A 13,794-nucleotide genomic window follows, 5' to 3' on the forward strand; every position below is an offset into this window, starting at 1 on the left:
CACACAAAGAAAAGCAAATAAGCTCCAGCAGGGCGTCACCAGGAGCACCAACGCACAGCAGCGAGCAGGCAGGCAAACACCGGCTGGAGAACACCCCCCCCCCCCCAAACCATGCCAGGGGCTCTTCCAAACCTCCTCCACATCAGCCAACTGCACCCAGGGGTTGTCCCACTGAGGGGTCTGTCACCACCATCACGCAGCGGGCCTGGGCTCAGCACAGGGACAAGGGACCCCCATGCACCTGGTTTGTACTGGGTGCTGCAGAGCATCCTAAACCACACTGGGCACACAAGCCCCAGAAAACCTCAATCCTAAACCTCATTTCTGGGGGCATAAACCCCACTTTAAGGTTGAACCCATAGAGCACCAGCTTGGGTTTAGAAAAAAGCTCCAAACCCCTTTGAACGGGGTGAGAATGGAGCAGCAGTGGGATGGCACCTTGCATCCACTGGTCACCCACAAACTCAAAGGCTTCAACAGTCCTCTAACGCCAGGGCTTTGGAGCACCAGCTTTGGCCAGAAACATGGCCAAGCCCCAGCACCCCAGGGTACTAAACCCCCCGAAAAACTGGGGTGACACCACCCCAACCCCCACTTGGCCACCACCACCTCCGCTGGGGCTTTCCACCTTGTGTTGTTCCCTTGCATCTCACCCACTTCCATGCATTCTGCTACAGGCCGGGCTTGGTGGGAGGGGAATTCGGGTTGCGGATGCTCAAGGAGGAGGAGAAAGGCGCTGCCAGAGCCCAAGGGCCACATCCCGCGGTCTCTGCTGCCACCTAGTGAAGAAACCGCACCCGGGTGTCCCGCAAGAGCCACCCCCATTCTCCTGCCCCAGCCGGGCCCCCCTCCTCAGCACGGCCAAGGTGACACCCAGGCTGACACAGAGCGTGCAAACACGCTGCTGAGCACCCACCAGCATCCATCCAGCCCCAGGTACAACCAGCGCCGGCCCAAAGGGAGAACAAGGCGATGGCACCCATTCCCAAACCCACCCGAGGACAGGGCTGTCCCTGAGGCTGCAGCCAGTGAAGGAGCACCAGGCCAGCACTGATGCTGGGGTGCCCGGCTCCGCAGCAGACAGCAACGTGCTAGAAAATCCTGGGTTTATTTCATTTAAAAGCCGTCCCGGCCGGGGAGCGCCGCGAGCGCTGCCCCAGGGGCAGGGATTTGGCCCCGTCAGCACTTGTAGTTCCCAAAAAACAGGAAAGAACCGAAAGGAATCCCACGGGAATGACCCCAGCGCGCTCCGGGGGGACAAACCCTGCACAGCCACGCTGTGATCCAAGACCTGCCCCAGTGCCAGGCGCAGGCTCCGACTGGGGTGTCTGACCGAGGGGAACGGGCTGCTGCAGCCTTGGTCCGGCACCAAGCGCCCGCTCTGGGGGACCCTAAAGTGCTTTGCAGGGGACACAGAAACACACACACGCGCCCCGAGATGGCCCAGTGCTCCAGGGGAGAAGGGCTGGGAGCCAGTGCAGAGCCCAGCAGAGCTGGGGGGGCTGGGTTGTACCCCCACCCTTGGGTGCTGCCCCTCCACACCCCCAGGGCTGGGGCTGTTCCTCCGGCTGCAGTCCCAGGGTACTGAGAAGGGGACAAAGAGGCAGGTTCAGCCCAGAGCCGCTGCCCAGGCTTCACCCAGAGCAGCAGCAGCAACAAATCCCCATGTCTGGGGGCTCCCAGTGAGCCTAAAGTCATCTTTCAACAGGAAAAATCCAAGCCTGGGATGAAAACCAGCACCCATTTCAGCAGCAAGTCCTAAGGGGAGGTCCAAGCACTCGGCAGCCCTGAGCCATCGTCCAGTGCTACAGCACAGCAGCATCCCAGGGAGAAAACAGGTTTCCAGTGGGACGGGGAGTTGGCACCGGTGGCCGTGAGCTGGCCGAGAGGTCCCACCAGGAGCAGGTGCCAGGAGGAAGAGAGAAGATACTTGGTCCCATGTTACCGGCTGAGGGAAACCAGGCCCCGTGCAACAGCCACAGCCGGGAGGACTCAGCACCGGGATCCGTACATGGGGTGACACCGTCCCAGTGCCTGTCCTCAGCCAGTGCTGGGGGCAACAGTCACCTGCAAGCAGAGAGATGGGTGAGACAGCGGCCACAGAGCACCGTGCCCAGGCCCCATGGGCATGTGAAGGGAGTCACCCCCATGTCCCCAGCCCAAGGAACCCACTCGTGTCAGTCTCTGCTCCCAAGGAACAAGGGATGGGACAAGAGGAACCGGCCTCAAGCTGCACCAGGGCAGGTTTAGATGGAGCTGAGGAACAATTCCTGCCCCAGAGGTGCTCAGGCATTGGAACAGGCTGCCCAGGGCAGGGCTGCAGGCACCGTCCCTGCAAGTGTTCACACAGCGTGGAGATGAGGCCTCAGTGCCATGGGTTAGTGGTGGCCTTGGCAGTGCTGGGAACGGTTGGACTGGGTGAGCTTAAAGGGCTTTTCCAACCTGCTTGATTCTGTGAGTCTATGATTCTGTGTCCATCCCTTGATGATGCCCATGGTCATGTTAGCCTCAGGGCACAGCCCAGCTCCACCCCAGTGCTTCCTACAACTGGAATCAGCCCCAAACCCACAAGTAAAGCTTCTTCCCAAGGGCTGAAAGTCTCAGGGTCAGCAGAGCTTTCCTCAGCCACACAAACCAGCGGCTGATGGGATCGTCCAGCGCATGGGGATGACACCCTGGGGTCTACCATCAGCCATCCCAACAGCAGGACAAAGGACAAGGGATCCCTGGGACACGGCACGGAGCCACTGCTCTTAGCACCTCGGGTCCTCCATCATGGTGACACCCCCCAGCACCGCAGTGTCCCCGGGGGCCCCTCACCTCCTGTGCCCGCGGGAGAGGTAGTCCCGGTTGAGCGAGCAGAGCTGCTGCTCCAGGCGGAAGATGCGGAACGCCAGGTACGAGGAGGACACGACCAGGAGGCAGATGCTGGGGGCAGAGGAACAAGCCCAAGTGTTCAGTGGCCACTGGTGGAGTTGGATGTTCCCTTTCCCCCCCACCGCGGCCGCTCCGCACACTCACAGCACGATGAAGACCTTCAGGAGCTGGTAGTCGGAGGGCCTCAGCTCCGCCACGCAGCTCTGCTCCACCTCCAGCTCCTCCTCTGTGTTTATTGCACTTTCTGCAACACAAGCCCGCAGTCAGCAGCACAGCATGGGGCTCATGCAGGAGCCCTCAGGTATCAGCTGCTCCTCCCTCACAGGCGCATGCTGAGGGCTCAGACCCCACAGCCACACCGCATCCCATCCCCAGGACCCCATCACCGACTCCCAGCCGCAACCCTGCTCGTCTGCAAGGCAGGAACTCCCTCCACAAGGGCACGGGATGGATGAGGGCGGCTCGATGGAGGTTTACACCCAGCACATGGTGCGGGGCCAGGCCCAACCCAGCCCGTGTCCTCGCACCAGACACAGCCCTCACCTGAAACCAGGGGCTCCTCGGAGGTGAAGGAGCTCTCCTTGGCGCTCAGGCTGCTGACGGAGGCCCGGTGGATGCACTGGTAGTCGGTGTCCGGCAGCGACAGGGACAGGGAAGCGGGTGACACCTTCCTCCACTTGCCCTCAGGGACAATCACCTCCTGCAGGAACAGCCCCGGGGGAGCAATGGGGCCACATTCAGCACCTCCACCGAGCACCAGCAGACCCCAAACAGCATCCTAAGGTGGAGCTGGTGCTACTTAGGACAACAGTCCCACGGGGATGGAGGTTCCTGTTGCCATAGGAAGGACTTGCCCACACACCCCATGCCTGCCCCGAATCACAGAATCCCAGCCTGGTTTGGGTTGAAGGGACCTTAAAGCTCACCCAGCTCCAACCCCTGCCACGGGCAGGGACCCCTTCCACTGGAGCAGCTTGCTCCAAGCCCCTGTGTCCAACCTGGCCTTGAACACTGCCAGGGATGGGGCAGCCACAGCTTCTCTGGGCACCCTGTGCCAGCGCCTCAGCACCCTCACAGGGAAGAGCTTCTGCCTAAGATCTAACCTAAACTTTCCCTGTTCCAGTTTAAACCCATCACCCCTTGTCCCGTCACTACAGTCCCTCTCCAGCATCCAGTATCAACTGCCACCTCCTCCACCCCTTGAAGCTCAGCATGGCCTCCCACCATCCTCCAAGAGCCCCTCACCTGCCCCATGGCTCAGCATCCCAGAGAAGCACTGAATGGAGCAGGGTGGTAACCGACATGGAGAGGGCTTCCCTTGCTAGTGTGCCTCCAGGGCTGGAGCTGCTGCAGGGCTGCAGCGCTCAGAAGCACCGGGAGGTGCTGCCAGCCTGGATCACTCCTGATTCAGACCTTGGGAAGTGTCTTCAACCCTGGGGATGTCCCCAGCCCTGTCCCACAAGGGCCACTCAAACTGTCACCTCCTGCAGCCAGCCGCTGCACAGGGCCACCGGCCCATGGGGGACACCATGCCCAGTGTCCCCATGTAGCCCAGCACAGCCACAGCTCCATGATGGAACAGAGGCAGGGATGGGCCATCCGTGTTTAATGGAGAGGACACATCCTGCTGGCCAGGGACAAAGCCACCGCGGGCAGAGCAGAGCCCTGCTGTGCTAAAGGCAGCAGGATGAGATCCCTCCTGCTCCCTTGGTCACGCTCATCCCCTGCCCCAGCCTCCTGGCTCTGAGCCATCCCTCTCACCCCGCAGGTTTGGGGATAATTAACCCTATTTCCTGCCTGTTATCCATGCTCATGGCTGTGAACAGCATCAGCCAGCAGGAGCACAGCACCAGCATTTCCCACACTGTGCTGAGTTCCTCCACCTCTGTACGGACCCCCGAGAGCAAGAGGCTCGTGCTCAGGCCCAAACCATCCTCCTGACCCATCTGTTTGTGCCCCCTCAGGGCATGAGCATCCCAGAGGACGCCCTATGAAGGCAACAGCCACATCTTCACATGACCTTTGCCAGCCCAGAGGGGAGAGGGATTGACTCCACACTGGACCTGGCTGCACCAGCGCTGGGAAGGTGCTAAACCCACCCAGGAGGAGTTCACAGGGCTCCTTCCCTCTCCCAGAGCTGCCCTGACCCTCACCAGTGACACAGCATCAGGCTCCTCCGTCAGCTCCTTCAAGCTCAAGCTCTTCTTACTCGAAACCTGGAAGGAGAAAGGAGCAAGGACAGGGTGATGGTGCTGCCCCTCCCTGCCTCAGCCTGCGCCGGGAAACTGAGCATTGACTTTCCTGGAGGGTCTGTGAAGAGCAGCTGCTTAACAGGGATGTGAGGACACAGAAGAGCACCTGGCAGAGGACAGGGCCCTGCACCACTGCTTCCCAATCACCAAAAACCCTACGGGGCCACGGCTCTGCTTGAGCCTCAGCTTCCAGCAGAGGGGATGAAGCACTGTGGGGCGGGAAAGGGGAATATGTAGGCAGAGCCCAGCACATCTCAAAGGATAAATCCCCCACTTTGGCAACGGAGCTGAGTCACCCCAATCACCACCCCACACAGCCAGCAGCCACCCTGCCAGCTGGGGAAGGGCCCTGCCACTGCTTCCCACGTGCTTCAAAGGCAAGGAGAGGGAGATCCCCGCAGTCCTGCTCTCAGCTCCAGGGCTGATGCTCCAGGGCTCTTTCCCCCTTAGACATGTTAATTCAAAGTTTCCTTCACTTTGTACCATGTTTCCTCCCCTTCAGACTCCAGACCTGGGGCCCGGCCCCCGCTGTGCGGAGCGGCAGAACTCGCACTGCTACCGGATTATGCGTAATTCACCTCCACGCCCTGGGAGGGAGCAGGAACTCCGGGCTCTGCCTCTCATCCGTCACCCAGAAAAGCCCAGTGGCAGCTCCTGGGGATAAGATGAGCCCAGGGCACGGCTCCTGTCCCTTGCTGCAGGGTGAGGACACTGGGGAGAGGCAGCAGGGCACCAGGGAGGGCTTTGGGAGCATCTGAAGCCATGATGGGGTTGGGGTTGAAGGGTTCTGCTCCCTGAAACACAGCCCTGGAGGCCAGTGCAGAGCCCTGTGGCCACCGGCACAGGGGGTGTAGGGTACCTGCAGGTGGGTGCAGACTCTCCTCAGGACATCATAGACGCTGTCACGGGAGATGAGGGACACGAAGATGTACTGCAAGAGAAAGAGAGGAGCTGCCAGGAGAGATTCCCCCACCCCAAGTCCTGTTCTCCACAGGCAGGGGACAGACAGAGACGTCCTGCCCTTGAATCTCCCTCCTTTGGAGCCGCATCCCCCTGCAGGCGCCTCCCTGAGGAGTTTCCTGCTGTTCTTTTTGAGGCCACCTAAAACCTGGACCAGATTTTTTTGGGGTCAGTCTTGCTCAGCTGTGTTCCCCGTGGGACCCCGGGGTCAGCCCAGGGGGATGCGGCAGCGAACGGGGCCGGGAGCGATGGAAAACATCCCCATGGGTCGGCACAAGGGGACACTGGGCAGCGCCTCCCTCCCCTGGTGCAGAGCAGCTTTGAACACCCAAATCCTGCTTCAATCCCGCAGGAACCACCCCCTCCCAAAACCCCACGGGAATAACCCTGGCAGGGGATGGGCAACGCATGCTGCTGCCAGCAGGAAAGGACTCAAGGCACACCGGGCAGGACCACATCAGCTCACTGCAGCCAACACCCACGGTGATTTAGCAGCTGGAAATTCAGCCCCTTACCCACGCTGCCCAGCAGCTGGGATGAGCCCCGGCCCCAGCCCCTCCCCTGCTTGTGCTTAAGGAGTTTAAAGGTTTTATTTGAGCCTGGTGGGGATTTGTCAGGCTCGGCCGAGTTTCACTCGGGCTTTGCTTCGCCCAGGAACAAAGTGGAATTCAGAAACAAAAGCAAAGGCACGGTGCTTGCCCTGGCCGGCTGCCAGCACGGACAGCTCTGCTCCACTCCCAGCTGGAATCGCTTCAATCCCTGCTCTCAAAGCAGAGCTAACTGGGAGCAGTTACCTTCCTGCTGGCGTTGGTGGTGATGGCCAGGCCGTTGGGCAGCAGCCGAGCGGTCTTGTGCTTCTTTATCAGCTGCACGGACACCACCGGGATCACCACCTGCAGGACAAAGAGACACAGGGATGGGGCGAGCTCCAGGGGCTCCTTCACAAGGCAGACACGCAGCACACATCAGAGTTACACCCCAAGCAGAGCAGCTTGGGCTGTATTAGAGCTCACGTCATCCCCCTGCGCTAATCTTGGCTCGGAGACAGTTCCTACTCAAGCAAAACAGCAGGGACATGGGGAAAACACCCCCCGGTGAGTCTGAAACCCATCACAAGCCCAGGGAGAGCTAAAACTAAAGCAGGATGTAAGCCATGGCAGGACGACTTCGTTGAACCCCATTGTTCCATCAGGTAACGGCTGATGGAAATAGCTCAGTTCTTCAGCCCAGTTTGGAAGGAAGCTGTCTCTCCCCAAGATCTCAATCAGCCACAAGGCTAACGGGGAACCTTCAGACTGTAAATCAGGAAGAAAAGCCAGGAGAGATTCAAATCTTCCCCCCCCCACCCCAAGCTTTGATCTTCCTTCAAACGCCGCTGCGGTTTGTAGGAGGTTTTACATCAGGGAACTCTAAACCAAACCAATATTTGGTTTCCCCAGGCTGATGCTAGGGGCGATCAGAGGAGGAGGAGCAGCCACACTCCCCTCAGGGGGCTTTCAATGGTGATTTTGGGGTTATGTGGGTGCAGGAGGGGATAACTGCAGTGTAGCCACACCTATGAGCCCCATGGGAGTGGGGTGAGCCGGCCCCAACGTTACCTTGATATCCTTCCCAAAAAGGTTTGCATAGAAGCAGAGCCAGTTGGGGGAGATGTAAAGCCTTCCCTGGATCAGGATGTCCCTCTGGAGCGCGCAGGAGCAAACTGCAAGGCAGACAAAGGGCCATGGCAGACCAGGGGCCGGATCCTGCCACCCCCATGCCCGTCCCTCACTGCATCACCCACCTTTCAACACGCTCTCCTCCGTGGGGATGTCCTTGAACAGTTTGTGGTACTGGGAGTTGTACTTGCTAGCAGCCTGAAAACAAAGCAAAGCAAAGTTATCCGGTGACCTCGTCGGAGAGGAGACCCCTCAGAACACCCTCCTGCAACAAAACCTCCCTCTGCCCGCACCTGGGACCGGCGCAGGGGGGTCCCACCGGGCTGGGGACGCTGGGCACGAAGGGCTGGAGGAGCCGCACCCAGCAGCCGCTGCGCCATCGTCCCAGGTAAACATCCCCCCTTAACGCCTATGGAGGCTGCGGAGCCTCTGCCGGGAGCTGGGCTTCTCCCAGCCTCATCCGCAGGCGATTTATCTTGCCCAGCGGCTTCTCTCCTCCTCCTCGAGCTCTTCCCTTATCCGGGGCACGGTGACAGCTCTTGCTCTGTGCCCATCACACCGCGCCATCCTGCTATTTATATTCCCTCCCGGTGTCTCTTCAAAGGCTGCTGCGGGAGGCTCGCCGGGTTCTGGGGATAAGGGAAAGGCTCCACAGCCGTTCCGAGCCGTGCAGCACGTCAGCCCTGTGAAGGCAGGGCTGTGCCCCCCGCCCCAGAGCTCCCCAGGGACACGGCAGAGCCCTCCTGTCCTGCCCACAGTGACAGGGTCACCTTTGCACCACACAGCCTGGCGCTGGATGAGCTGGGCTGTAAGAGGATCAAGGCTCAGCAGCACCTGGGGTTGGCTCAGACACCCCCTGGAGAGACACTGGGGTGCTGGAATGCTGGTGGGGTGTTTCAGGGGAAGGGGGGGATCGTGGCATCACCTCCAAGCTACCCTCGAGAAACACTCCCTGGCCCCAGCACAGCCCCATAACCCCCACAGAGGCCTCTCATTAATCAGCAAGGTGTTCTTCTTCTCTGTCTGCTTCGTGGGGAAAGGCAAAACAATTCCTCCCTCTGCTCCTGCCTCTTCCAAAGCACCTCCTGTTCGCAGGTGCACCAGAAAGCTCCACTTCGGGCACGATCTGAACAACCAAAAAGGTTCAAACAGATGGGAACTGAGCTGCCTGCAGTCAAGATTTCTGCTCTCTCCTTTGCTTTGGATGGAAAAGCCTGAAAGTGCTTGCGAGGCAGATCACAGACCAGTTGAAACCATCACTGGCTCCCCTGGAAACACCGACAGAAGCCTCTGCCCTACACCAGGAGCAGGCTCCCCCATGGCAAATGGCCAGGGTTGGGCACCAAGGAACCAGCCCGTTCACTCACGAAGCTCAAGACTCACCACTTCCCGGTGGCATTTCTTGATGTCCTCATCCTTCAGGGCTTCATTCAGGCGGAGGCTGGAAGGCAAAACAACAACCATCAGGTGAGTGAGGAGCCCCAGGTCTCACCCGCGCCCTCAAACACCGGAGCTGCAAGAGGAGGCACAGCAAGAGGCAGAGGAAGGAAGAGACCCTGGGAAGGCTCATTTGGATGTTAAGTAACAGCTGATGGTGGAGGCACCAGCATTGGGGTGCCTGTACCCAAATACACCCTAGCACCAGGGGAAGGAGCCCCAGCAGCAGCAGGGACAGGTTAGGAGCAGCTTCAGCCAGGGCAAATGGAAGTTTGGGAACATGCCCCGGCAGGAGGATGGGCCCAGGGGCATCCATCTGCATCCACCATGCCAGCCAATGAGGGGGGAAACTACAGAGACAGTGAAATCCCCCCAGCAATCCCAGCAGCAGGAATACCGGTCCCTTCCCCAAACCCTTCCTTCCCTCCCTGCCAATAGGTAAGAGCAAAACCAAAAGGGGACCCCCTGTGCCCCCTCCGAGCCGGTGGGATACACCTGCAGGCAGCAGGGATGCTGCAGGAGCTCACAACAGGAGGGATAAAGAGCAAACACCTGACTGCAGACCCCGCTGCCCCTCACCTGCCATCGAGGGAATCCAAACTCCTCTGCTTGTGGGATGTCTCCAGCTTCTCACGGCCGTGCATGGGCTCGGGGCTCTTCAGGGGAGCTGCTTTCTCATGCATCGGCTTGGCACTGCGAGGAGAAGCCCGTTAGCCCCCAAGGGAGAGGGAAAGATGGAAGAGATGTGGTTTGGAGCCATAAATGCGCTCCCTTTGGTCCCAGCCTGCACACAGTGGTTGGTATCTGCCAGTCAAGGACAGCAGGAACATTGCTGTGACTTCCCACGTCACGTGGAGGAAAAAATAAGGACGTTCCTTGCCAGGAACTCCTCGGCACTTGCAGCCCAGCGGCCAAAGAGCAGCGCTCGCTGCCATAGCTCCTCCACAGCGGAGCCACTCCTCAGGAGCCAGAGGTTTATGAGACTTCCCGGAGATTCTGACCAGTGAGGGCCAGGATCTGTCCCTCTGTGTTGGCAAAACAGCGTCTTCCCAGGGCAGAGCCCTTGCCAAGGGCACCACCTCCCTCTGTCATCGCTCCCCTCTCCTTAAAGCCTGTTATTTGCTATCATGGGTGTTATCAGAGGAGCTTATCAGCTGTGACAGGTAAAGCAAACACTCTCACAGGGAGGTTATCACCCGATGGGCCAGACAGGTGACACATCCGCCCTCGGCAAACCACAGCCAGAGATTGCTGCCATGCGGCTGGCACCGAGAGCCAGAGCGGAGCGCAGGGCACAGGGGCTGCAGCAGCGACCCACAGGCTCCGGCAGCACGGAGGACCCCGGAAACAGCCCCCGGAATATGGAGAGGGAACTGCTCAAGGGGGGAAGCTCGGCTGCCAGAGCAGGTGGGGCACGGGCAGCACGGAGCTGGAGCACATCCCGGTGCCCGCAGGGGCAATGCAGTGCGGCAGAAGCCATACCAACCGCTTCCTACAGGCAGAGGGGCTCTTCTGCCGCCTCTACTCCCCTGGACGCACCTTGCACCCGCTCCAAGGGACTCATCTGAAGGGAAACCCATCTCGATGACTCCCCACAGCCTCAGGGAGAACCAGGATGGGGGTGCTGCACCCCGACAGTGCAAGACCCCACATCCCTGCAGCCTCAGGGTCCTGCCAAGACGCTGTCCCGATGCAATGGAGCCAGGCTGAATCCCAGCTGGGAGCACAGGGACTGCTCCCGGAAGATGCAGCACACACACGGGGCTGCAGAAAACCTGAACACAAGTGACCGGGCTTGGAACCAGCTCCCCACACCCAGTGTGTGCGAAGGAAACGAGCTGCCCGCACGGTCCCCAAACCCAAGCACTGTGGGGTGGGATGATCACACCGGGGTTTGGGGGTGGTTAGGAGAAGCTCAGGTCAAAGGATGTGTCTGGAAGAGAAGGGAGACTCCACCACCAAGAAGCACCAAAATAACATCTCTTGGCATTGCACCAAAGGCTTTGTCCCTGCCTGATTCCTCAGCCACCCCGTGGCTCTGGGACAGGCAGCCTGTCCCAAATGGTGATGCCACATTGATGCCACACTGCCCTGAAGCCAAAACTTCTACCATGGAGGCACTGATGCCTTCACCCCCCCTGCCCCCATGCTGGACAAAGGGGCTCCAGCCTGCTCCAGAGCTCAGCCTGCTCCAGCTTCCCCTACATCATCCCTTAAATCCCCACTGCTTAATCCAGGCGAGCGGATTTAGCCCTGACCAGGGCTGACGCCAAGGGGCACCACAAAGGGGATGGGGAGAGGGGCCCTTGCTTGAGAAGATGGCACCAAGAACCCCTCCCCAGGGTCACCAAGCACACAGAAATCCCCTGGAATGAGGGCCAAAGGCTGGCGAGCACCCGGAGTGCTCCATGGCCCTGTCCTGGCTTTTCCTCCCCTACACAGCCACTGCCAGGGACAAGTCCTGGGTAAGACGGTCCCAGACACGGTGCCAGGACCAGGCTGCTCCAAGGGAGGGGCTGGGGGCTATGAGGAGCATCCGCAGCCCAGCAGAGACACTGCAGCAGCTGCCTCAGTTGCCCTCAACAGATCTTGCTCTGTCCTGGCTCCCAGATGATAGAGACCTAGGGTAAGATAGGGTTGAGCTCCACAGCTGACGGGGAGGTCTCCCTGCCAAGAGCCACTTCCAGTGCAAGCACAGGGAGAAAACCAGGCTGTCCTCGAGGGATTTGCTTAGCAGGAAGCCGCTCCTGCAGGAAAATCACCACCCCGAGCACCCCAGACGAGAGGCGGAGCAGGAACAGTCGGGCTGTGGATCCCCCAAGACAAGACGGAGCCGATGGGCACAGGAATTCCCAGCAAAGGGAAGACATCGCCGGCCCCTGCCCGCTGTCCCGAGGCACACAGACCCTTCAGAGCCCCCCAGCTCGCCTCCAGGCTGCGGCTTGGCCAGGAGGCGCCCGGAGCTTCTCCCTCTCCCCGGCCCAAGATCTCCCTGTCCTTACGCGATGCTGGGCTCCAGCCTGGGCACGATCCGTCGAGAGCCACTCCAACAGCGCGGGGTTTGCCCTGGATCCCTTCCCCGCTGCCGGCAGGAGCACGGGGGAAGCGCGTGGCAGAGGCAGGCGAGAGGGAGGGCGGGATTTTGCCTCCCAGAACTGAAAGCCGAGGATCAGAGGCAGAGGGAGGCACCTGCGGCCGGGCTGCCTCGGCCCGAGCGAGCCCGGGCGGGATCCGCCGAGCTGCCCTTGTTCCCGGCTGTCAAGGTCATTTCAGTCCCGTGTGCTGGCTGCTGGAGCGGAGCCACGGCCGAGGATGCTGGAGGGGAGCGGCGGGTCCCGAGCAGCGCTGTCAGGGGAGAGACGGGAGGTCAAGGCCGGCACGGAGACCCGGCTCCGGGTGCGTGTGTGCCGCAGGGCCCCGCGCCGCAGGCGGCCTCCCTCAGTGCACCCGGGTCCCCCCACCCAGGAACGGCCCGCCCCGGGGCGCTGCGCCCGGTGGGTCACAGCCGGGCCCACAGCCAGGGCCTCGCTCCCAGGGCCGCCCCCAGCTCCCGGGATACCGGCTTACACCGGCTCCGAGAAGGCGCGGCCGCGGGCCCCGCGGGGCAACCCCCGGCCAGGGGCAGCTCGTCTGCTGCCCAGCACCGAGGGCAGCTCCCGGGGCCGGCCCCAGCCTCCGCCGGGGCTGGGAGCACCCCTCGGCCAAAGCGGAACCAGCGGTTCCCGGGCCGGGCAGCGCGGTTCCCCCCCGGTCCGCTCCGTCCCCTCAGAGCGAGAGGCGGGGCTCGGTGCTTCCGCGCTCCCCTCACGGCGCGGCGCCGCCGGCCGGGGGCAGGCCGAGGGCGGGCACCGGGCTCGCAGCGGCAGCAGGGGGGGAGCCCCGCGGCTCCGCCCCGCGCCCCGGGCACCCCCGGACCCTGCCGGTGCCCCCGCGGCCGCCTCACGCCGCCCCCCCCCCGGCCCTACCTGCGAGGCGGCCCCGCGCTGCCAGGCGCCGTCATGCCCCGCGCGCCCGGCCTCCTCGCGGCACCCCGGCGCCCTCCCATTGGCGGTCCGCCGCCAAGCCCCGCCCCCTCCGCTCACCCGCATTGGGGGCTGCCACCCGCGCCGTGCTCAGCCCTGCCCCCTCGACCACGCAGCCTCGCCCCGCCCACTGGCGGGAGGGGGCGGGGCTTAGCCGTGACCCACCTCTTAAAGCGCCCGCGGAGGGCCCGGTTACCGGAGCCGCTCTCCTCCGGGTAGGGGAAAACGTGGCCCATGGGCGGGACCGCTGCCCTGGGCCAGGGTCCAGGTCTCCTCCACCCGCTGCCAGCAGAATGACCCCAGGCACCCCCCTCCCCTCCACCCCGAGACAAGAACCACGGCAGGTGTGGGTGCTTCAGCTTGTCTTTATTGATGGACAGTGGTGCTCTGACTGCCCCAGGGGCCTGTGGAGTGCAGGGTGCAGGAGAAGGCTCTGGGGACACACACACACACACAGCTAACATGGTGACAATGCAGAGGGAGGGGAGTGCAGCAGAGGGGAACACCCCTCTTCGACCCCCACCCCTGGGACAAACAAGGTGAGGGGCTGGATAAGTCTGATTTGGTCTGTGCCTCCAGCGAGGAGGG

General features: G+C 61.8%; 2 protein-coding genes across 5 annotated transcripts; one reads left to right on the forward strand and one right to left on the reverse strand.

Moving 5' to 3' along the window:
- Nucleotides 1–1,722: 1,722 nt before the first annotated feature.
- Nucleotides 1,723–13,223, reverse strand: GRAMD2A (GRAM domain containing 2A). Of its 4 annotated transcripts, XM_061349898.1 has the most exons (13): nucleotides 13,150–13,223; nucleotides 12,187–12,529; nucleotides 9,764–9,877; nucleotides 9,131–9,188; nucleotides 7,873–7,945; nucleotides 7,688–7,791; nucleotides 6,884–6,982; nucleotides 5,989–6,060; nucleotides 5,031–5,093; nucleotides 3,421–3,577; nucleotides 3,022–3,121; nucleotides 2,821–2,928; nucleotides 1,723–2,067 (listed from the first exon to the last, which is right to left on the reverse strand). In XM_061349898.1, exons 3-13 carry the CDS (start codon nucleotides 9,865–9,867, stop codon nucleotides 2,064–2,066), a joined length of 942 nt encoding a protein of 313 aa, XP_061205882.1. In that variant the 5' UTR covers nucleotides 9,868–9,877; nucleotides 12,187–12,529; nucleotides 13,150–13,223; the 3' UTR covers nucleotides 1,723–2,063. The 4 variants fall into 4 exon arrangements, with proteins under 4 accessions (XP_061205882.1, XP_061205883.1, XP_061205881.1 ...); XM_061349899.1 differs by lacking the exon at nucleotides 13,150–13,223 and having other exon boundaries at nucleotides 12,374–12,579; XM_061349897.1 differs by lacking the exon at nucleotides 13,150–13,223 and having other exon boundaries at nucleotides 12,187–12,579.
- Nucleotides 12,497–13,360, forward strand: LOC133210542 (basic proline-rich protein-like). The gene has a single exon (XM_061350013.1). It carries the CDS (start codon nucleotides 12,497–12,499, stop codon nucleotides 13,358–13,360), a length of 864 nt encoding a protein of 287 aa, XP_061205997.1.
- Nucleotides 13,361–13,794: the final 434 nt, after the last annotated feature.

Source organism: Neopsephotus bourkii, unplaced genomic scaffold, assembly GCF_033783945.1.
Source record: "Neopsephotus bourkii isolate Nb327-2 ecotype Australia unplaced genomic scaffold, CSIRO-AGI_Nbou_v1 NB_463, whole genome shotgun sequence".
In the NCBI taxonomy this organism is placed as follows: domain Eukaryota; kingdom Metazoa; phylum Chordata; class Aves; order Psittaciformes; family Psittacidae; genus Neopsephotus; species Neopsephotus bourkii.

What these genes read in the sequence shown, in the direction of transcription:
- GRAMD2A (XM_061349898.1), bottom strand. Translation starts at nt 9,867, where the DNA reads ATGCATGAGAAAGCAGCTCCCCTGAAGAGCCCCGAGCCCATGCACGGC. An exon ending in GGAGGAGAGCGTGTTGAAAG is followed by an intron (nt 7,792 to 7,872) that starts GTGGGTGATGCA and finishes TCTGCCTTGCAG; the next exon opens with TTTGCTCCTGCGCGCTCCAG. An exon ending in AGCCTGATGCTGTGTCACTG is followed by an intron (nt 3,578 to 5,030) that starts GTGAGGGTCAGG and finishes CTGTTCCTGCAG; the next exon opens with GAGGTGATTGTCCCTGAGGG.
- LOC133210542 (XM_061350013.1), top strand. Translation starts at nt 12,497, where the DNA reads ATGCTGGAGGGGAGCGGCGGGTCCCGAGCAGCGCTGTCAGGGGAGAGA.